The sequence below is a fragment of the Melozone crissalis genome, unplaced genomic scaffold (genome assembly GCF_028551555.1).
Source record: "Melozone crissalis strain CALT ecotype California unplaced genomic scaffold, PUWL_Pcris_2 ptg000042l_1, whole genome shotgun sequence".
In the NCBI taxonomy this organism is placed as follows: Eukaryota; Metazoa; Chordata; class Aves; order Passeriformes; family Passerellidae; genus Melozone; species Melozone crissalis.
The window spans coordinates 18408925-18430823 of NW_026535820.1; the positions used below are offsets into that span (position 1 = coordinate 18408925).

At 38.0% G+C, this 21899-nt stretch overlaps 1 protein-coding gene across 2 annotated transcripts in view; it reads right to left on the reverse strand.

The window, feature by feature from the left end:
• Positions 1–4233: 4233 nt before the first annotated feature.
• Positions 4234–21899, reverse strand: part of YES1 (YES proto-oncogene 1, Src family tyrosine kinase) — a 50765-nt gene continuing 33099 nt past the window's right edge. For both annotated transcript variants that reach the window (XM_054284771.1, XM_054284773.1), the window contains 11 exons: positions 21227–21499; positions 16977–17076; positions 16285–16383; positions 13180–13283; positions 12836–12985; positions 12466–12621; positions 12014–12193; positions 9723–9799; positions 9232–9385; positions 8571–8702; positions 4234–7798 (listed from right to left, as the gene is read on the reverse strand). In XM_054284771.1, coding sequence (XP_054140746.1) covers positions 7590–7798; positions 8571–8702; positions 9232–9385; positions 9723–9799; positions 12014–12193; positions 12466–12621; positions 12836–12985; positions 13180–13283; positions 16285–16383; positions 16977–17076; positions 21227–21491 — 1626 coding nt within the window. In that variant the 5' untranslated portion in view covers positions 21492–21499 and the 3' untranslated portion in view covers positions 4234–7589. The remainder of the gene's footprint in view (positions 7799–8570; positions 8703–9231; positions 9386–9722; positions 9800–12013; positions 12194–12465; positions 12622–12835; positions 12986–13179; positions 13284–16284; positions 16384–16976; positions 17077–21226; positions 21500–21899) is intronic.

The window sequence follows — 21899 nt, forward strand, 5'->3', positions numbered from 1 at the left end:
ATATCACAAAGTCAGAGGTTTTGTGGGTGTTCAGCTGAGTGCTTAGAGGGTTTTAACATATTTGAATTTTTAGTGAAACAGACTGGAATGGCAAAGGAGGAAGTGCTCATTCTATGGGCTAGGGCTGAAAGGGCACTGCTGCAAACCAGTGATGTCTTGAACCTACACCAAGGTGCAAGAAGGGAGCGATGAGAACTGTAGGGGAACTCGTGAATGTGCTCACTGGGCAGTGCTTGTGGAACAGTCACAGAAGCTGTGTCCTGTCCAAACTGCCTAACAAAAGCCTCCTGCCCCCTGGCTGTGTGTCTGAGATGTGGCAGCTCAGAGACCTGGGAAGGCAGATCCCACTAACACATTGTCACTGCCTTTCTCAGAGGCCAAGGTCCAGCACTCACCCACATGTGGGCTGTCTGAAACGTGGCTAGCTGCATCCCAGAACCTCAGGCTAGAGATCCACACTCGACGTATTGGTACACTGGCTTTGTGGCAGCCAAACTGCTGTGCAGGACTGGGCCAACAGGTTTTATGCAAGTTTCTCTCCCTCTTGTTGGATTTTTTTTTTTTTTTTAGTAGCTCAGGAGCCCATTGTGAACAATAATGGGAAATTACTGCAGCTTTTCTTCTCCACCAGGGGTCAAAGTTGGTGGGTGATGCTAAAAGTTGCCCATCTGAAAGGAAATGTTCAATCAGCCAAATGCTAGATTCTGGCTGCTGCTTGATCATGGCCTTCAACTTGACCCTGGATGAGTCAAAACACCCCTTTTCCCCTTGCTAAAGGATAATGACAGAGATAATGACACTGATCTCATTTGTTTGAGAGTGTGTGAGAAATGCTATGTATGAGGCAATAAGGGTTGTTGGCCAAAATGGTAACTGTCTCAGAAACCCTTGGGAGAGATGCTTCCCCTCAGTAGATTTCTGTTTATTGCCTGGCATAACAGTGTCTGTCTTGGAACAAAGAACAAATGAAGCCCAAGCTATTTTGTCAATAGATCAAGAGCATTTCCACAAGATAGGCTGACCTTTCATAGTGGATGTGTATCCCACTATCCTACTGACTGCTCTTTGTCATTACCAGGTTGCAAAAAGGGTCATTCCTTCCTACTTTACTGATCAATTGAAATCAGGGGCATATCTATTGCTAAGTGTATACACACTTGCTCTTCAGAACACTTAGTAGTAGTCTGAACAGGCTGGGGCCATTCTAATGACAGCGGCGCCAGAGCTCATATTTAGCCTCCTTGTAATCTGCTCATTATAACCCTTCACTCACTGAGGCAATTGATTGAACTTCACTTCCATGTGGAAAAAAAAAAAATCCTCTCCTTGCAAATGGCAGTTCTTTGATAAAGATTTCAAGAAAATTCAATGGACAGATTTTGATGCACTTTAACAAGGGACACTAGACTAAAATGTAAATATGGAAATGGTTTCTATTGTACTTCTAGTCTTTTAGCACAATGGAAACAATATACATTTGTGGTAGTCATAAGCCACTTTGAAAAACAGAGTCATTCCAGAAATGAAGAGGGTAATATAGAACAAAATCAAAACTCCAGTGAAAGGGGTACAGATCTAACCTTGCTCTTATAGAGCTGCTTAATTTGCCAGGCACCCTTCTCTTAAAAAAGAGAAAACAACAACCTGTGAATTCTCATATATGTCCATGCTATTACTGCACTGCCAGGATGGAGAAATAAAAGCTGATTGGTTGTAAACACCCTGGCTGGAACTGAGAGGAGAGGAAGGTGGATAGAGGCATTTAAGGAGCCCAAGTCAGCTAGTCACCAGCTTTCACTCTCAGGAATGTGAACCAACACTCTTGCCTTTTCCTGGGAACTCTCTGGAAGGACAGAATCACTGACTTGGCCCCTTGGCAGGACTGAACAGGGGCTGCAATTTAGAACGGTCATTCCCTTTTCCACAGCACACCATGAGCTGCCCTGAGTGGCATTTTCTACCTTTGCTGGAGAAGCAGGGAAAAGTGCTCACTGTTCTCATGAAGAAGCAGTCAAATGAATAGATGCTTTCTTCACGTGTGGTACTTATATCATAGGAGTCATACTGAACTGAGATTTATCATATTCTGGTTTTGAAAGAGCAGAAATACTTCCTTACCCTTCCTTATTTCAGCAAATACACCCCTGGCACTGCTAAACACTGAAGCCAAGAGAAGGATCAAGAGTCATTTAGCCCCTGGAAGACTGCCCCAGATGTGAATAAATGTGTTTAATAAATGTGTGGGGAGAGGCATTGAATGAATGGTGAATCCAGCAGCTGGCACCTGTGGAGGTGCAGGAAAAAAGGTGCATCGTTACCACGCCTGGGATGGATTTTCAGGAGCAAAGGAAAAAAGCCCAGATTTATCCTTTCCCCAGTATGTACTTACCAGCATCCTCAACTAGAGACTCAATAAGCTAGCAGCAGGGCACAAAGGAAGTGCTCCTACTGGCAGTGGCTTTTTGATTAAAGAAAGGAATGCTTTCACAGCAGTCAGCTTTCCAGTTCGTACATGACTAATTCATCAAGACTGCTTGTATTCAGGTTTCCCTTTTGGATTTCCAGTCTGTTTCCAGACCCTGCTGAGTTTAACTGGGTATCTCTCCTGTCTTTAAGAACAAAACAAAAACAACACAATGGCCAACACGTTTCTCCTTGCCTACAGTAAATTAAATTCTAAGAGATGGACAGCGTTCAGTAAAAATACACAAAAAAGAAATACTTTATGCCCCAACAATAGTGGTTGTTACAATTTGACAAAACCTATGCCTTTAAAGAGTATGTTAAAAAAATATTATCAATGTACTACCTACAGAAAGCACGTTTGCATGCAGAATTAACAAAGAAAATAAGCTCAAAGAGCAGGACCAGAGAAGAACATGGGTCCCATGGGTAAAGTCTGAACTCGGTAAAGTTCCTAGGCACACCATATGGAGAGGAGACATGGAGAGGAGGGAAACCTGACAGAAAATCCTACATCCACATATACATTCACTAGGAAAGGAATGCTAAGCTACCTTCCAGAGTTTGATATGCTGTCTATTTGGGATCCAGGGGCCAGTAACTCTCTTGTCAGGCTCTCAGTATATATATATTTTTTTTTTTTAATTTGCTAAGAGCTGATCAAGGTTCATTCTTAGAAATTTCTGAGAGCAAAACAATGCTTGGGACTCCCCAAGTAATATGAAGCTGATCTGCTAGAAACCAGTCAGGGTGAGCTGCCCAGAGTTACCAGAGAGAACAGAAGCAGCACTTGGCATTAGCCTTGCTCCATTTCCACTGTGCACAAGGGAACAGATGCTCTTCAGTTCCCCTGCATTTCTACCTCCTTTTCAAAATATGACAGAGACAAGAACATATGACATCTGCCATGCCACACCCCTCAGCCTGCTTCCCTCTGCCCAGTGATAAAGTGTGGTACTTCAGCTGCTTGTCTCCATCCTTCTATCCCACTCACCCCCTTTTCCTCCCCTATGCTAAGGGAGAAAGAAGCAGGGAAGCTGTTGCTGTTTCTGTAGCTAACACTCGCTCTGTGTCACTAGGAAAAGGTGCTGAAAAAATAATCTGGTCCTTGAGGAAATGCTAAAGTCTGCAGCTGAGGGCGAAGTTCTCTGTGGATTCTGCTTCCAACTCTCAACACCCTCATAACAGTCTCTCACAGCTGACACCCAGCTAGCCAGGATTCTTGATCAGAACCCAGGCTTTACACTCCAGGCTGTTACATCAAAAATAGACACAACCACCTCACTTCCGTCTCCTGACTCTTCCCACCCTATCTTGGAGAGGTGTCTGTCAGAGATGTATATTTGGGAGGATGCTCCCAGCCCCACACTGACAGTCACTCTCCTGCAGTGCCTGGAAGGTCAAAGGCAGTTTTGTTCCTGTACTACAACGAAGTTGAAGTAGGAGCAAGATGTGTGTCTATGAAGGCACCTGCACTTTCAGACATTTGCACAGGGCCCAAATACCTACTGCACAAGGCAATAGTTATTGGGTGAATCAGTTTTGGAGTGAGGCACTTATCCACCCAGACGTGCTTCTGGTGCCCAGATCTGTTGTTCCAATCTAGCCCTAAATTCCTTAAGCCAGGTGTGAGGATTTGAGTCTCCTGCTTGCAATGTACTGCTTGGCTTACGTTGAGTGCTCCTGTGGTTTAAACCCAACCTGACTGTGTAGCTCTATGCGAAGTCGTGTCAGGGGAATGTTGCCACAAATACAAACATCTACAGCATCTCCATGGAAAACTTAAAAACTTAGAAGTTTATTGAACAGTTGAAAATAAATAACAAAAATGGGGGCTCTAAGTTTACTTCTTTATACTCACTCCAGCTGCAGAAAACGTGTTTTAGAACAAACATTAGTATTGTAGATGAGTGTGGGTAAGGCAGCATTCTGCCTTGTTTCTGCCCATCAGCAAACTCTAGAAGTCTTTCTTTAAACAAAACAAAACAAAAAACCCCAACCAACCAAAATAACCCACCAAACACAACAAAAACCCCTCCAATCCTTTCCAAGGCTACTTTTCACTTTTAAGGCCTTCTCACAAGCCTAGTGAAATGACAATTCAGTGGTTGCAAGGATAAGAACACATAAGGTTCTTTTCATAATGCTTTATACTGAAGTAAGAATGTACTTTATCTAAATAGTAGGCTCATACACATGTTTATGTTTGGAAGTTTACTCAAAAATACTATGAAAATATTCTTAAAATACTACAGCCTGAAACAATGCATGACAGAAACAGTCTGCAGGCCTAGCATGCAGAGTGGGAATCACAAGGTTTGGATGGACAACAGGGAGGAGCACAGATTACCAGAAATTACATGATTGTTCTCATTAAAAATAGTAAAACATACATTACATTACAGGAAATACTAAAAATACAGTAAACTTTGCAGTTTGTAGGTTCTGTAAGAAGAATGGTTTTAGTGCTGTGTTAGTTATTATTGAAACTCAAACAGTACTAGCTCCTTGACCTACAGTGGCACTGTAGATACATGCCAGGATCTGCACTTTGAGCGTACTGGTCATTGAGACAGGTAACATTCAATGAGGTTGAGATAAAACATTGGCTGTCACAAGAACAAATGTATAAAATTCCCTGAAAAATTAGACAGAAGTGAACAGTGGCTGTTAATCCCAGAGAAAGCAAGAGGGAGGATATGTGCTTGCCTTACAGCATGACAGTGACTCCAGCTGAGAGTTGACGTTGGACTTGCTCTCACGAGAATCCCAAGTCTGTCTGTCTGTCCACCAGAGGGGTTTGTTTTATGCCCAGGCAGAATTGTTCTAACCCACTCCTGCCAAGGACCTGTGAACTGGTCTAGAAAATGTCTGTTTTAACAGCAATAATGCACAATGAACTCACAATCCTGCATGGAAGTACAATTTACAGAGGATAAAAAGAACCTCATGAATGTTTTATTCCCGTCCTTCTCCCCTCAATTTGAAGGCTACTCTGCTTTTGTCCCCCTCCCACCTTCTCCCCCGCCACCTCAAATAAGCAGATGCAATCAAGGTGAAATTTATTTTGAACCAATTCTGCAAAACAGTTCAACAATGCCATACTTTATAAAAATACTTAGTTACATAATTAAACTTATTACTATTTATATAAAAAGTGTGAATGTGAATTTTAAACTCTGTTAGGGTAAGAACCACATCAAGGTCTTCAGGTGAAACAAATAAATTTTCATAAACATACAAACTCTTTTGGAGAAGTTTTATAATACACAACCATTTACAATGAACACGTTCATTAAGTTAGTGTTTTATTCCTTTACTATACAAGTGTTATTACAATGAACTGTTCCATTCAGTAATTAAAAATCAATACAATGCCAGTGTCATTGTTGGCATTTTTTGTTATGACTATTAATACATAAACTCATATGATTGTGTTATTATTTTAAAATATTTAGAAAAATTAAAATTTCATCATCTTTTTTGGGTTTTTTGTGTATGTGTTTTTTGTTTTGTTTTTTTTTTTCTTACAGAAAGCCCTTTTAAAATTTGATAACCACAGATGTACAGTTGATGAGGGAAAATGAAAAATGATGGCACTGTTCCTACATAGATCTGTTTGGTAGTTGGATTCAATGTAGTGTAAACCCATGAATGTTAAGTTTAGTACCAGAACTATATTACCAGCTCTTCTGAATTCATTTGTTGGATAGCTTTACAATGATAATATGAATTCCAAGCCAGTAACTAAGTAAGAGTGTTTAAAAATTAAAGTACATAAGCTTGATCAGAAATTCAAGAACCTCATGCAAATTGTTGAGTAAAAGACATGACGTTATTGCTTGATATGTCAGTAGCCAAAGAAAATAAATCTAGATGTAGTGTCAGCTGGGCTGAACACCAGCAAATTTCATTACTTGGACAATATTAAATATATTTTATCCCTTTACTTTTTAAACTTTCACATTTTCTTTCGCTTATTTTTAGTTAAATAATTCTGTAGGAAGGGCAGAAGTGGGAAGAGCAATGGTGTGTGTGTCTTAATAGCCAAGAAAAGCAAAAGTGCAATCAAATCCCTGAACTAGTGACAGATAGCACTTGTGGCACCCACCCTCAATAACACTTGCAAGCCACATACAACAGTACCAAACCTGTCTCTGAAAAAGGACTAAAAGGTGGCCATTTACCAGCTTCAGTCTTGCTTTCCTGGTGAACTTTGTAACTTTGTTCAGGTAGTCTTCCCATACAAAAGCTCGCTGTTCCACTGGAGCTTAAAAGATTAAAGGCTTTCCCCCCGTGATTGTATTACATAGCTTCAAGTTCAAATATCATCATACTTTATCAACACAATTTTATAAAATATTACCTCATTTTCTAGTTACCTTCATTATTCTTAATTAGCTATGCAGAAAGAAAAAAGGAAAAATCTCTCATGCTACTTTCCAGTTATATTAACACAAGTATTAACACAGTGCATTATGCTCCCTAATCTCACTATTGAGGTCTACCGTTTAGATCAGGTTTCTCATTCACTGTTCCAATTTCTCTTTTTACCTGCCTACTCTAATTAAGTCCATGAAAGTGGAAGCTTAAAGATTGAGACTATGAATCAAATACAGTGAATCAAATCTTTTGTTTTGCGGGGGTGGGGGCACACACATGTAGTTTTAAACACAGGGAGTTTTACTGAACTGGAATAGAATTGCTTGGTCCCACAAAGTTCTTCTGCTTTAAAAAGGCCTTACCCCAAGATCACAAATTCCAGACAATTCCCTCACTAGTACAATGATTAGCAAATACTGGGAGAATAAAGGATTTGAAACATTGGTTTTTCTGCTATTGTTCACACCAACACTCATTTTTTCTGCCCCATATTTTCAGTAAGCTTCCTTTGGACCCTGAAAATAAGTTGGGAAAGAGGAAAAAATAAAAAAAATGTCATTGGTAAATCAGAGTATAACACTTTAAAAGTGGTTTTGTGCAACTGCATTATGAAATTCCAGTTTGCCATTAAGAGCATGCAAAGTAGCAAAGATTTTCTTTCCTGTGATTCCTTAGAGACTTCAGGAATTCTTTGCAAGTCTTTTACATTTGGCAGATTTGTGCATGTTATATAGACTGTTGGCTTATAAATTGTCTCCAGGCTGGTACTGTGGTTCTGTAGCAGTAAAGTAGTCCTCCAAGAAAGACTGTATATACTCAAATGTTGGTCTCTCATCAGGGTCCTTCTTCCAACACAGTTTCATTAACTCATGAAGAGACTCTGGGCAGCCTTGCGGACAAGGCATCCTATACCCACGTTCCACTTGTTCCAGAACTTCTCGATTCACCATTCCTAAAAGGAAGGCATATTAGCTCTGAATGACATTATGCAAAGAACAGTTTCCCAAAGTTTTTCAAGAACCTCTGCAGCTGCAATGCATGTGGTTCTACCAGAACAGAACCTTTACTGAACACACTTTCTAGGGAATGAAATTTTCACATTTTGCATTAAATATATTTTCTGAAAATTACTTCAGTACACTGGTAATTTCTCAACACATAGTCCTTTTCCCTTTCTCCCTTTCCCATTGCCTTGGACCTGTCCTTTCATAGAGGAAACTCAAGTCCAAATAGCTTTTCCCTGCCTTAGGTTCTGCTCAAGGACAACTTAATCTGAAATCAGGCCAAGAAAAAGGCTTTATATATCCCTAACAGAACTGCCTTACACATTCCAGATCCAGCAAAATATCTGCTGAAAAATGTTTAGTTTCAAAAACTGGTTTAGCAGGTTCAGTGTAGTGGTGCTCTCTGTAGTCTGGGAAAATGTCAAAAGTAGAAATATCAGGAACAGACAGAGAGAAAACATAAGGATACCCACTAATCTGAAATAAACTGTCAGTCACATTTAGAAGTGCTATTATCTTAAAACATTTTAAAATATGCAAGATTTAACCTGAACATAAACCAAAGTATCTTTGTGAACAAAGGAACCAGTAAAGTGTGACTAAGTTTTTGTCTCTGCTTGTCAACTGTGGGTTCTGAATGAAGAGAAAAAGTACAAAAGGTAACTTCAGAGGCAAAGAATACAACAAAGAAAAGAAAAATCTATTAAATCTTCCTGTTACCTGGATATGGCACTCTCCCCTTAGTTACCAGCTCTGTCAGTAAAATTCCAAATGACCACACATCCGACTTGATTGTAAATCGACCATACAACGCTGCTTCTGGAGCGGTCCATTTAATTGGAAATTTAGCTCCTACAAACATTGGAAAGACAGATGCTCAATTTTCTCCTGCTAATCCACAACTTCAAAATATTTTGAAAAGAATAATGCACTAAAAATATTTTTATACTTTACTTTATGATAAAATTCAAGGTGAAATGGTATTTTAATGTTTCTCAAACTAGGACAGCAATCATTGGCTACATATCTGGAAGCACTAAAGACATTTGAGAGTCTTACTTAAATATGTTTCAAAAAGTGAAACTGATGAACAACTTCTCTGGAATCTCATCTCTCTTCAAGCTGTAGCATGTTTGATCCCCCAAAAATAATTAAAAGTGCTTTTTGAAAACACAAACAAACTGCCACATAACTTGGAACAAAGGAAGTTTACTAGGATTACACTTAGGCAAGGGGCTCACCTAAACAGAGCTGTGGAAGCACACTTCCATGCATGATCTTTATCCATGAACAGAAAACACAAAGGCATGTTCTGCTAAATGTAATAGTTCTAAGCAATTGAAAGGCAACCAGTCTTATTAAATAAATTAACTGGCCTTACCTTGTCTTGCAGTATACTCATTGTCCTCTATTAACCTTGCTAAGCCAAAATCTGCTATTTTACACACAAGATTGTCTCCTACAAGAATGTTAGCTGCCCGGAGGTCCCTGTGGATGTAGTTCATTCTTTCAATGTAAGCCATGCCATCTGCAATCTTAAAAAGAAAAGTGTTATAAAAGGTTATTTTTCATGGCTATATACATTTCTCCCAAGCATTAAGCTGCACCCCCTTATTTTAGCTCAATTCCCATTGTATAAGTATAGGAATTACATTATAGCAACCAAAAGCTTGGCACTGATTAGTGTGTCTGGCTGTGCAGTATCTGCTAATTGCAAACCAGACTGTTTCCTTTCTGACAAATTACAAACCCACAACAGAAGGCATAAGAGAGCAGCACACAACAGCCAGAGCATTTGATATTTATGTTTAGTTGCTATGTGATACCTCTTCTCTAGGCACAAAATACAAGTTTACGAAGTTTTTTTGGTACCTGAGCAGCCATGTCGACCAGCTGTGGGAGTTTTAAGTATTTCCCTTCCCCTTCTTTAAGGAAGTCTAGTAAGCTGCCTGCAAAACATAACACATTTTCAGGAAAAAAAAAAAGAGGAAAAAACAAAAACATTAACTTGACCTGAAAACACAAATGAGATTTTCTTCTTAGACATTATGATTGACACATTTATCTCATGAAATCTGTATCTGAAAATCCATCATTTACTAGAATATGTGACCCAATGATCATGTCCATAGTTACCTCTGCACTGGTAACTAGTTAGTGCAAATCTATACAAGTGGTTTGGAATCCACTTCAATAATGCAAATAACTAAATAATAACAAAACAGACTGCTGTTTCTGGCAATACAATGGAATTTTTCCAGTGTTGTTGGTATCAGTGCTCCTCCTAGTTGGACTTTCTTCTGCTGAGAGATTTACAATTGCAAAACAAAAAAACTCTATCCCTTACTTGCATTTTTCTGCCAGCCCCAATCATATACTAGAGAAATTATTCTGAAATTGTTGCTTTTTATTCTTACAGGGAAAACTATCTTCCATTCTTCACAATACCTTATTTTCTCCCATTTATATAATGCAATTGTACCCAGAACATTACATGAGCAGTATCTGAAACCAGTTCCAAGGAGCAGTGCTTCTGTTAACACTCCAACCTCTACTTGTGCAGTAAAGCTTTGTCTCTACATAACAGTTTTCCCTACAGGTGGCATTATGTCACATGGGGTAAGAAATAGGATCTCTTTCCTAAGAAACTGGTAAGATTGGTAACTAATCACTCTTGTCACTGTCCAAATTACAGTAACAAAATTACAAGTGTGGCCAAGTGGGGAAAGAAATTACTTGACTGCATATCCGGAAGTGGATTCAGAGCTGTTCATAGCAGTGACTCTGAATTAGATTTTTTCAACATAACTTTAGTGACTTGCTGTATTTTTGCACAGTGAAAGTAAAAATGTGTCAGGTCAGACCCACACTGCTGCTGCTGTTTGCTCTGTGTGTTTGCACAGACTTTTTCTGACCTTGGTTCATGAGATCAAAGGACTGAAGAGGAGCAAAGATTTCACACTGATCTCTAGTAACCTGTCCACACTGCAAAAAACAGTTGGATACTTTTCAGTTTGTACCTGCTTCTCTTCCTTGTGAAAGGGGAAATAAAAATAAATTGTTCTAGTAGCTTAGAACAAGGAAATTCTGTGGGTTTTGTAAAATTTGAGAATTTTGTCAAAGGAAAGCTATAAAGAGAAGCTTCCAACAACATTTTGAATCCATAATTTAGACAAATTACAATTCTTCTGCTTTAAGGTAACCAAGTTCTGGTAGTGAACTTTGCTATTCTTTAGGCAGTTATAAATATTTTTTTCCTTACTGCCTTGCTGAAATCTGATTTCTGAACAATGAAAACTGACTTTGCATAGTTAGTATTATTTAGGAACAAAAATGCAGAAGGAAGTTTTTACATTTTCTGTTCATTTTTACCTTTTTGATCTTATACAACCCTATAAAACCCATCTAAACAGGAAAAAGTAAACCCATACATTTGTAGTGCACTACTGAACACAACTAGCCACTCCCTTGCTTCTGCAGCTTATGAGGATAGCAAAATTCCTCTCTGAGCTGAACAGAAGTCTCCATTTTATAAAAAATGGAATAATTGACTTGGAAATCTGCTGCTTCTTAACAGTCATATGCTTATGATGTTTATTTCTACATTCTGCCTAAATCTCTAAATCTCTGTTTCAGCAGCAGGGGGAGGGGGAAATGACACAGAGCAAAGGAAGAAGGATCAAAGACTGAAAACAAGGGGATAAAGGAGACAGTCTGGGAAAAAAAAACACTCAACGTTTTTAAAATTTACTATTACACTGCTGGGAAAGAAACACTAAAAAAACCAAAGCACAACATGTTTTGTTGTTAGCATGACCTGTCTACAGGCAGGCATAATCTCCAATAATACTCCCAGCTATGCTGTTCCATTTAAATATGATGGACATGACACACTAAAAATGAGGAGGAAAAACCCCCCAATCTTGTACTTGGAAGATTAGAAAGGGTGACACAGATGTGCAAAAGAATCATGCCTCTGCCCATAATCTAAATCTACTTGGAGGACTGCTCCAAGTAGGTCAAGCATTGCTCATTTTAATTTAATCAAAATTAACACTTATACTCCATTTAGCTTATACCTAACATTAATTAAACATTTGATTTGTTGCTAAGGTCTTAAATAACCTTTTAAAGGTAGTATTTGTAACTATTGTGTCCCACACCTTTTGTCATGAATTCAGTGACGATGTAGATTGGTTCCTCAGAAACGACCGCGTACAGCGGAACAAGCTTGTCGTGTCGTAGCTTCTTCATGATCTGAGCCTCCTGCAGGAAAGCTTCCGGCATCATTGTACCAGGCTTTAGTGTCTTGATTGCTACTTTTGTGGTTCCATTCCATGTTCCTAGAGAAACAGATCAGGTTTTATCCCCCATTGTAATACTGAAGAGATTTTTTGCTGAAATTTTTTTTTGCTTCTGTTTTCTTAGCTTAGATATAATCATAAACTAGAACTATGTTGAATATTAACTTTACCATTATATGCATGATCATAACTGGTATTTTTTCCCTTCATTTCTCTATGATATTATATTTTCAGATCCCATACTGGATTTACTTAAAATAGTATTAAAACATTCACAGGAACAACTGAAATGTGTCACATTAAGCTCTTACCCATCCACACTTCACCAAAACATCCTTGGCCCAACTTAACTTCCAGCCTCAAAGATTCTCTAGGAATTTCCCAAGCATCTTTTGCTAGTCCCTGTGTCTGTGGTTTCACAGTGGGACACACAGTTGTTAGCTTATGACACAGCCCATCTGCATGTTCTGGAAAACAGAAAAAATAGACAACAGCTTCACAGTTAAGCAAGGGTAAGACTGTAACAAAAGTGACATCTTAATGTTGATAAAAAACAATTAGTCCATTTCCTTTCTGTTGAAATCAGAAAGAAATTTTATAGTTGTGAATTTTAAGAATAAGCAGTCCTTCTTTCTCACAGTAGGCACAGGGTAACATTGGGACACTGGAACTTGGGCTTACCTCTGTAGTGCTTCACCAACTTCTGTAGAGATTCAAATTGTGCTCTGGTTGTGATATAGTATCCACCATTGTCAAGTTTCCTGATTTTGTAGTGTTTTACATTATCACCTCTGACCTCATCCCAGTCACGTATAGAAAGGGAATAAGCACCTAGGAAAAAAAATCACATCTGGTTCTTCACCAAAATATAAAAAGGTACTTAATGTTATCTCCCCCAAATGTCATGGCACACATACATGGTGTGCACATTCATGTGTATCATGGGACAGGCAGAAAAATGTTCACCTTGGTGCTGGGGAGAGCAGGGAATGGGAGAGAGAAGAGATACACAGACACATACATACCTTTAGTGGTTTCACTCTCTCTTACTAAGAAAATACCACGCTGGTTCCCAGGATTTAAAAGTAGCCTTTCTGCATCCTTCCTGCCCATCTTACCAAAATACCACCTAGAAAATTTAAAAGGAAATGTGTAAATAAAAGCTTCCTATGATTTGATACTCATATAAGCAAAAGATTTAGAAATCTCAAGCACTGACAGGACTACTAATATACCCAAACAGTTGCTGGGCTAAAAGTATCCCAAAGCAGACAGAGATCAACAAAAGCAATGACATCCTTATAGACAAAAGATTAAGATGACCTATTTCTGTTATTTACAAAACACAAGTAAAGAGGCCTGTATCTGCAGACACTATGGTTTTCTGCTGGTTTAACAACAGACATCAACTGTTCTTAACATTGAAAGGAACATCCTCCTCAGGCTAAGTTTTCAGGCCAAGATGAATCAGATGACACGCTTTGGTAGCACATTCAAAACTGCAGCAACTGAAATACCTTCCTTAAAAAGTTTGAGTTTTATGTTAGAAAACAATATTTAATGCAAAGTGAGTGTGCATAAATATCACTGGATGGCAGGTTTATTCAGGTTGGAAGGACCCTTGGAGTTCTCTAGTGCAGCCTCCTGCTGTAGGCAGGGTCAGCAGTGACATCACACCTAATTGCTCAGGATGTAGTCCACACACTTCAGGCTTGAAAACCCTGAATGACAGATTACCAACCTGGGCAACCTGTACCTCTTCCTGGCTGTCCTCAGGATAAAAATGTTTCTTCTATTCAGCTGGAAACTCTCCTGTTTCAATTTCTGTTGCCTCCCATCTTTCTCTACCTCAGTAGAGAGAGCCCTTTTTTCTACTGATCATTTCGCAACAACCCTATGGTAGATCTCATTTACTTTTTTGTGAGTAACATTACAAATTGCTGAATTATTCTGATACCAAAAAGAACACAGATGTTTTAGAAGACTTGCATTTTTTCTTGCCTTCAGCTCTTTCACATAAGGAGTTTTTTCTTCTATACTCCCACAGTGTGCCCATCCTGATGAACATCCTGCACACAGTGCTGTCCTGAGCCAGTGATAATTTTAAGGTCCATCCTCCCATGAGTCCTCAGACTTTGGATGTATTTATATGTATTTCTAACTATATCTGTTTTAATTAAATGCCTCAGAAGTTACAAATAATGTAAAGTGTAAATTTCAAACATTTTTGTCTGTCACTATCTTATCGTCAAGCTAATTTGGCTTCATGAGTGATGGGAAAAGTAGTACTGGAAACTGCTGCAAAACAATGGCTTTGTGGGTGAAATATTTTCTGGGGAAAAAATGTAGATAAAGAGGGATCACTTTGTTGGCCATGAACAGAACGGCCTGTGCAATCACAGGGGAATTTGAAACTTATTCTTACATTTTGTTGTATGTGCAGTTTGAGTGTTGAAGGAGATGTGCAAAGTTAGAAATGGATATGACAGTATACACACTGGAGACAATTTGGATGTAACCTAAAATCTTACAGAAGCAAACTTGAACCTAGTTCATAACTTCACATAAAAATGCCTCTTCCTCAGACTACAACAATTTACAAACTATATTGTAAAATGCTGTTTTATTTCACTGCCTATAAAATAATAGCTGGGTTTAATTGCTTTCTTTTTTAGAGACAATTAAACATTTATATTATAGTGTCATTAAAAAAAGCACACAAATAATATGGATCCTGTCAAAAGCAGTTTCTGCTATAAATACCTCCAGGCTTAGAAAAGGCCACAGACAAACTCTTAGCAACTTGGGGCTCTGTATGACATTTGCACTTTTATCTCTAATTGCAGTCACTGCACAAAATCTACAAACTATATCAAAGCACAGGGCTAACAAACTCTAAAGCAAATGAGCGGTATTCCAAATGCTGTGGGGATATTTATAAAATTAGCACTGGTTTTTAGAAATAAACAGTTTTTAGAAAGTTCCTCATTTATCACCCTTTACTCTCACCTCTAGTCATCATATAAACCTATGACAAATCCCACCACTTTGTTCTGGCCAGTGTTTAGGAGTTATGCCTTCTTTGTAAAAGGCTATCATTTCCATTTTACCACCACTGTAGTTGTAATAGCCTAAGCTTTTACTGCATAGTTCTAAAAAAAAGAAATCTTTGACTTTTTTCCCCCAAAAAAGAAACAAAAGTTAATAATTTTAAAACCAGATAAAACTCAAGAGTGTAAAATAACAGAGCATCTTTGATGCAATCATTTTTTAATAGCACAGAGCTAAGTGAGAGCAGCAGCAGCAGCAACATGCTAAAGTCTCAGCTTGAGATTTAGCAAACATCTTGAAAATCAGGCACTATTCCCAGACATCCAGTAACAAACAGAGAAGCGCACAGATCACATATCAGTGAACTGTTGATTGGCAGTATCACTGAAACAAGAGCTGTGCAGCTTTATATTTCTAGTACAACAAATACAATCCCTTGGAACGAGGATAACCTAAAACTCTACTCCAACCTACAGGATCCACAGTCATTTTATGTGATTGTCTAACCACTCCAGGATGTTAGTAAATAAATGTAGGAAGTACTAGTACACAAACAAGTATAATTTTCCAAATTCGTAGCAGTCCTTAGCATATCAAATAATTCTGTCATCAAAAAGTTATTACAGATTATTAGATTAACAATAATTGTGCACACAAATGCTTTTTTAGAATGTAAGGTTAGGTAATACCAAGTATATAGCTGACCTTGACTCAGGGTTTGGCAAGCAAAAATAGGGATAAAAACCTAGAATTGATGGTGTGTGAACTCTTTAGCTAAAACCCAAAAATTTTTGCTTTATATGATACACAAGGCATGCCCTCCAATTTTTATCATTATTGAATTCTCCCATCCTTTCCCCTTTAGCCCTGCATGTAGCAAGCAGTCAGAAAACATCTGCGTGAGTGTCCACCCCATGCTTACTAATAATTACACCTTTGACATAATCTAAGTAGCACTGCTATCCTTTCATTAACAGTATTCTCCTACTTTACCCTTAAATGTTACATATAATGACTTTAAAAATCAGTATCACCACAGGGTAGGAAGTGTATAAAATTGACAGGATGCAGTGTCTTACTCTTCTGCTTGAATGGAATCTGCAGGAGCTACATAATTGCTTGGGATGTAGCCTGTCTTTCCCGTAGCAATGGATCTTGCTTCCCACCAGTCTCCTTCCCTGCAATGAAACATCATTACTTCTTCCACACATAAACACAACACATAATCCCATAGCACATAGAAAGACAGGTAAATTTAGGTAACGTGTTATTTTAATTATGATGGCATCTCAAATAGTTTATGCTGCACCTACATACATCTTGTGTTGTGAGCAACACAAATGCCCCTTCGTGGAATTTAATATTTTAAAGATTTGGGGCTTCTTTTTTTAATGTAAAACCAGAATGCTTTATGGCAGAGATGCGCAAGTAAATTTCTGAGTTATCTAGTCTTCATTTGCCTCTCCAGATCAGAGAGTAACTCCAGGTGCAGAGCCTGGGATGGAGCAGTACCTGTCCCCACCTTTGCTGCCCCAAAGGGGGTAGCTGTGCCTTGCTGCTACAGTCCTACACCTGCACCCAAACTCCGATCTCAACCTGAAAAGTTATTGTATTAGCAGTATTCTATATTTTAACCCCATGCTTATTGAATATTGAACATATTTAAAAAAAAAAATATCCTTTGTTGAAATAGGATACGTGGATTTGCAAAAGAACTAAGGATCTAATTATTTCAAACAACCCAGTGAGGTCTGTGAATGAGAACACTTACGTGTTATTTATTATCTGGAACCGTTCACCTTTCTTAAATGAAAGGTCATCTGTAGTTCTAGCTTCATAATCATATAAGGCCACAAATACAGTAACACCACCTTAGGAAAAAGAAAAAAAATCCTGTATAATATAGCAGTAATGTTGCAACACTTGATTTAAGGACTTGTCCATGAAACAAAAAATCAGTTTTGATTTGGAAGCAACTAAACACACTGGGTTGCATCTCATTCTGGAAGACAGATCAATAACCTGCTAACTTCTTAGGAGAGAGCTATGCCTATAAACAGACATTCTGAAAATATGCTTCCACACCACAAAAGGCCACTAGACACATCACTGGAACCACATTAATAATTACAGCACTTATATACAGAAACCTGCATGACGCATCATCAGTAAAAAAACCCAAACCCTTGGCTTCTTTATTAAGCTTGAGAAATGCAATTCTGGAAGAACCTACACCACCACAATAGAGAACCATCAGCCACTAATTTTCACAGAGGTGAAAGTTCCTGCTGCACTTAGCTATAAATACCTGATGCATTCCCAACTTTTTGAGGTTACACATCAAGACCTACCCAAGGAACTGAACCAGAAATTAAAAGTATTCTCTTGGGGACAAAGACATTCCTCTGCTTTAGCACTGATGATTTTTTTGATGCCACCAAGTCTCTTCACCTGTGAAGCAGACCCTTGCTGAGGATGATCCATCAGTGCATTACTCCAGAGAACAAGGACCAAGACAGGTCACATGAGGAACAGCTGCACTCCACCAACCCTAAGAATCTGCTTTCTCATCCCACTGCTGGTATAGTGCATGCTGTTGAACATGTGCCCTAAAGAAGACAGATGTAAGAGAGGTGGATGGTAGGAAGGCTTCTACACTTAGCAACAGAAAACATATTTCTATACTTCAAAGACTTAATCTATAAAACTGGGAAGACAGAGAAGAGGAAGAGGGAAAGGAGGAAAGGCTGTTTGAGATGTACAAGCTACTAGCAAAAATAAAGAAGCATGTACCATAACCATGAGTAAGTTAAAATACAAAACTGCAAATAGACAATTCAGAAAGACTTTTTAAGCCCTAGAAATGCTATTTCTTAGTCTAATTAACATAATGATTGTCCAACCAGTAACATATTTTTAAACATATAATACTACATCTCTAATGTGCACATGTACATATCAGGATATACATGAAAGCCCACCAAAAGAAACATGTTGCTTCTAATTTAGGTCTTAAAATTAGCATGATCATGATCAGAAAGGAAGAATACATAACGCAATGGGAAGTGTCTATATGCAATATTCTTTTGCAATGTGTACTTTCTGACATAAGAGCTCCTAATCATCTAAAATAGTTTGATTTGGAGTCTTCCTGTGGTTACAGTCTCTCAGCAGGCCTCAGCTGGAAATGAATTTACAGTTCCGCTAGGAAAAACAGAACAAAATCCCCACGGGAAGTTAGAGTAATTGAGGGTTTTTTTAAAGTGTGATTTATGAACTCAAAATGAATGAAAACATTCCTTAGAAGTTAGCAGCTCCTAATTTAAGTTAAAAATCAAAATAGTTATACCAATTTTTCTCTTTATTACTACATTATTTTGATGACACAAACTGATAGGTGGAGCAAGAAAATAGTGAGGATAAAACAGTATTCACACAAACAGAAAGCAAGAGTTATGGAAATACACCATCCCCAGAAAGTTCTTCAGAAGATGAACACAATCAATATTCTCAAGTCACAACATCACAAAATGTGATGTTTTTTAACTGCATATAAAGAAACTTGAAAAACTTCAGCTACCATAAAACCTCTTTTTATTCTCAGTCACGAATGTTATTTTTTCATAGCAAAGAATAAAAAAATAATTGAAGACAACATCATCAGCACAGACTGATTTAAACAAAGATACTGTCAAATGATACTTCAAATCTCTTGCAGCTGTTTTCTTTGTGAACCACTGTGAGGTGATGTAGTTTAGTTGCTCAAACTATCTGTAGCCACAAGACTTCCCTTAAAGATTTTCCTTTTATTAGGTCAGTGTGCCATCCTCTAATCTATGACTGGTTTTGGAGAGAAGACTTTACCTTCTTGTTCAGCAAGGGGATTACAGAGCACTATCACAGCTTCATGGAAGACAGGAACAGTAATCCATTTTTCTATTTTGATTTTCAGCAATATTCTATGAATTCAGAGTATCTGAAGACAGACAGTGTGTAATACAGGAGCAGTGTGACTAACTCAGATTTCTTCTTCTTTTCTGCTCTAGAGGAATAAAAGATGGCTCAACTTTTCAGCCTCACTACAGGCCATGATGACAACCATATCATCCTCTTGTCACTCATCACTGATCAACTGGATAAGTACTACTGACATTTACATCCTGTTTGACAAGCCCATCTATTCTCCTCTCTTGTGAAACAAAGGGTGACAGAATGTGATCCAGTGTTTTATTGGTCACAAATACAAAAAGCTTACAGCAGATGAAGGCTATCTCATTTGCTTACAAAACCATCCAATTCTGATTGATCTGAAAGGCAGTACTGAATGTACCAAATAACTGTTAGTGCAATTCTGTTTATGAATGTATGCATTTATGTATGTATGTTTTTTGTGGATGGGCTGGTTTTACAGAACAAGGAGGAATAATTTCATATGCAGTATCATTTTGCCTAATTGCAAAACAATGGAAGCGTTCACACAAATCAGCCTGCCTGCTGATAACTGATTTTACACTGATGAGATATCAGACTCTCTTTTCATGAGAAATCTCTCTTGTTGACTCTGGTTCAAGATATAACATGCTTAACAACCAGCAGGAACAGGAACAGTCAAGAGAGCATCCCTTCTGGTCTCTGCAGCAAAGGATTTGTGGTACCGAGTGGGGGGCTACATCCCTGATGTCTGGTTATGCCCAGGAGTGCCTGCATGCACTGCTGGAAATTCCTACATGACCAAAGAACCAGATCTAGTAAGAAGAAATATTCCAACGTTCTTGGGGGAAATGAAATACAATAAACTTTCCTCAACAGAGCTAATGAATGAATCAGACCCTAATGAAAATAAATAAATGCTGCCCTTATTTAATTTCTGCGTATGTTCATCCAAAAGAGGGATTCACAGTTGACTCATAAATGATACAGGCTAGATGTTCATCTTAATTATTTGGTTTTTAATGTACTCCCAAGAAAAGGACCATGAGTTATCATTACCTGACAATTCATACTTGGTTTCCTGAATTGCTTAATGCCAAGGTCAGAATGTGTTTTCATGGATCTCAGATTTCTTGTGTTTTTAAGAGACTTTAAATGCCACTAGAACAATGCAAACAGTTCAGCACTGTAATTGTGCCAGCATTAGAGGTTTGTGGGAAAACTAGAAAGAGACTATTAAGGAATTATTTACTCTGTTTTCTGAAGTGTCTGTACAGGCTTCTAGAATAAATTAGTCTGTCTTTTCAGTGTCTCTCAAAAAAAAAAAAAAGCACAGCTTCCTCTCAAAAATATCCAACAAAACGATGAAATTAGTTACATGGACAGAATCGGTATTTTTGTAATTTTTAAGATTTTAATATTAAGTGGCTTTATAACATCAAATATGCATATTGCTTTAAAATGCTGTATGTGCTGTGCCTCAGCCAAAAAAGTCTCTGTGTACTGCAAATTCTATCTTTACATTTTCCATTCTGGTTTTCATATGACCACCAAAAATGGGAATTCCACTCTTTCATTTCACACATATTGTTCCCACAGTAAAGTACATAGAATATAATGCAAATCCAGTTTAGCTTTATAAATTCATTCAACGTTGTATTAACGTAACTTAAAAGTAATCAGACTTAAAACCAGTTTAAAAAACCAATTTCCTGAATCTGAAGTGTTTTTCATTTGTACATCTCTCCAAGTTTAAAGCCATTATCCCATACACATCCTTTCAACAGCTTACAACTTCCAATGTAAATTTATCAACTATTCCCATTATTGTCTTTAGTAACTCTTAAATTTCTCTGTTCTGTGATCTTAACTGTCTCCACAAAAATAAAAGCCATAACACCCAACCTTCATCCCCCAGTCACTAGTGAATACAGGCTGAATTTTTACATGAGCAGTAAAGATACTGAAAATCAGGAATCTCTAAAAGGCAATTTATTTTAAATTTGCAATTTATTTCTGTGTGGCAAGGTGTCACAGTATTTTTTTGTGCGTATAATACTAAATAATAGAATCATTTTATGTAACACTCACCTGTTAAAGTACTAGGATATGTACTTGGCACAGCTGAAAATGAAGATGATGCTCCTCCAAAAGGTGTCATTCCTGAAGGCCCTCCAAAAGGAGTCATGGAATGACTATTAAAATTAACTGCTGATCCCTTTATTGATGGTGACTGTGTTGCTTGGCTGGAATCTGATCCATAATGACTGACATGGGAAATAACAGGTTCTGGAGCATTTTCAGTTCTGTATTTCATAGCTGGGCCTTTACCTTCTTTGCTTTTAATGCACCCCATCGTTGCTTCTGTGAGGATGAAAGGGAAAAAAAAGAAAAGGAGCTCACCTTCATGTGGTCTTAGGACAGCTAACAGAGGATATTCCCAAAAAGTTATTCCAAATGTGAATTGATTACTTTTAAACCCCATGCAGAGTGTAAACTCTGATGAAAAAGTGTTCTGCAATAAAACCTAAACTATTACCAGGGAAGCCTTAATTATTTTCCCCTACAACTTCACATCATAACAGCACATTTGAATTATTCTTCATCCTGGTTACTTGACAGACTGTAAATGGCAACAAAGAAAAAAGGGGGAATCAGGCAACAGATGAGGAAAAGACACTGGAGTCATCTACAGCAGGGTGGAGGGGGAAACAGATGTGACAAAACCAGATTCAATTATAGGAAGCAAATCCAAGCAATTCTA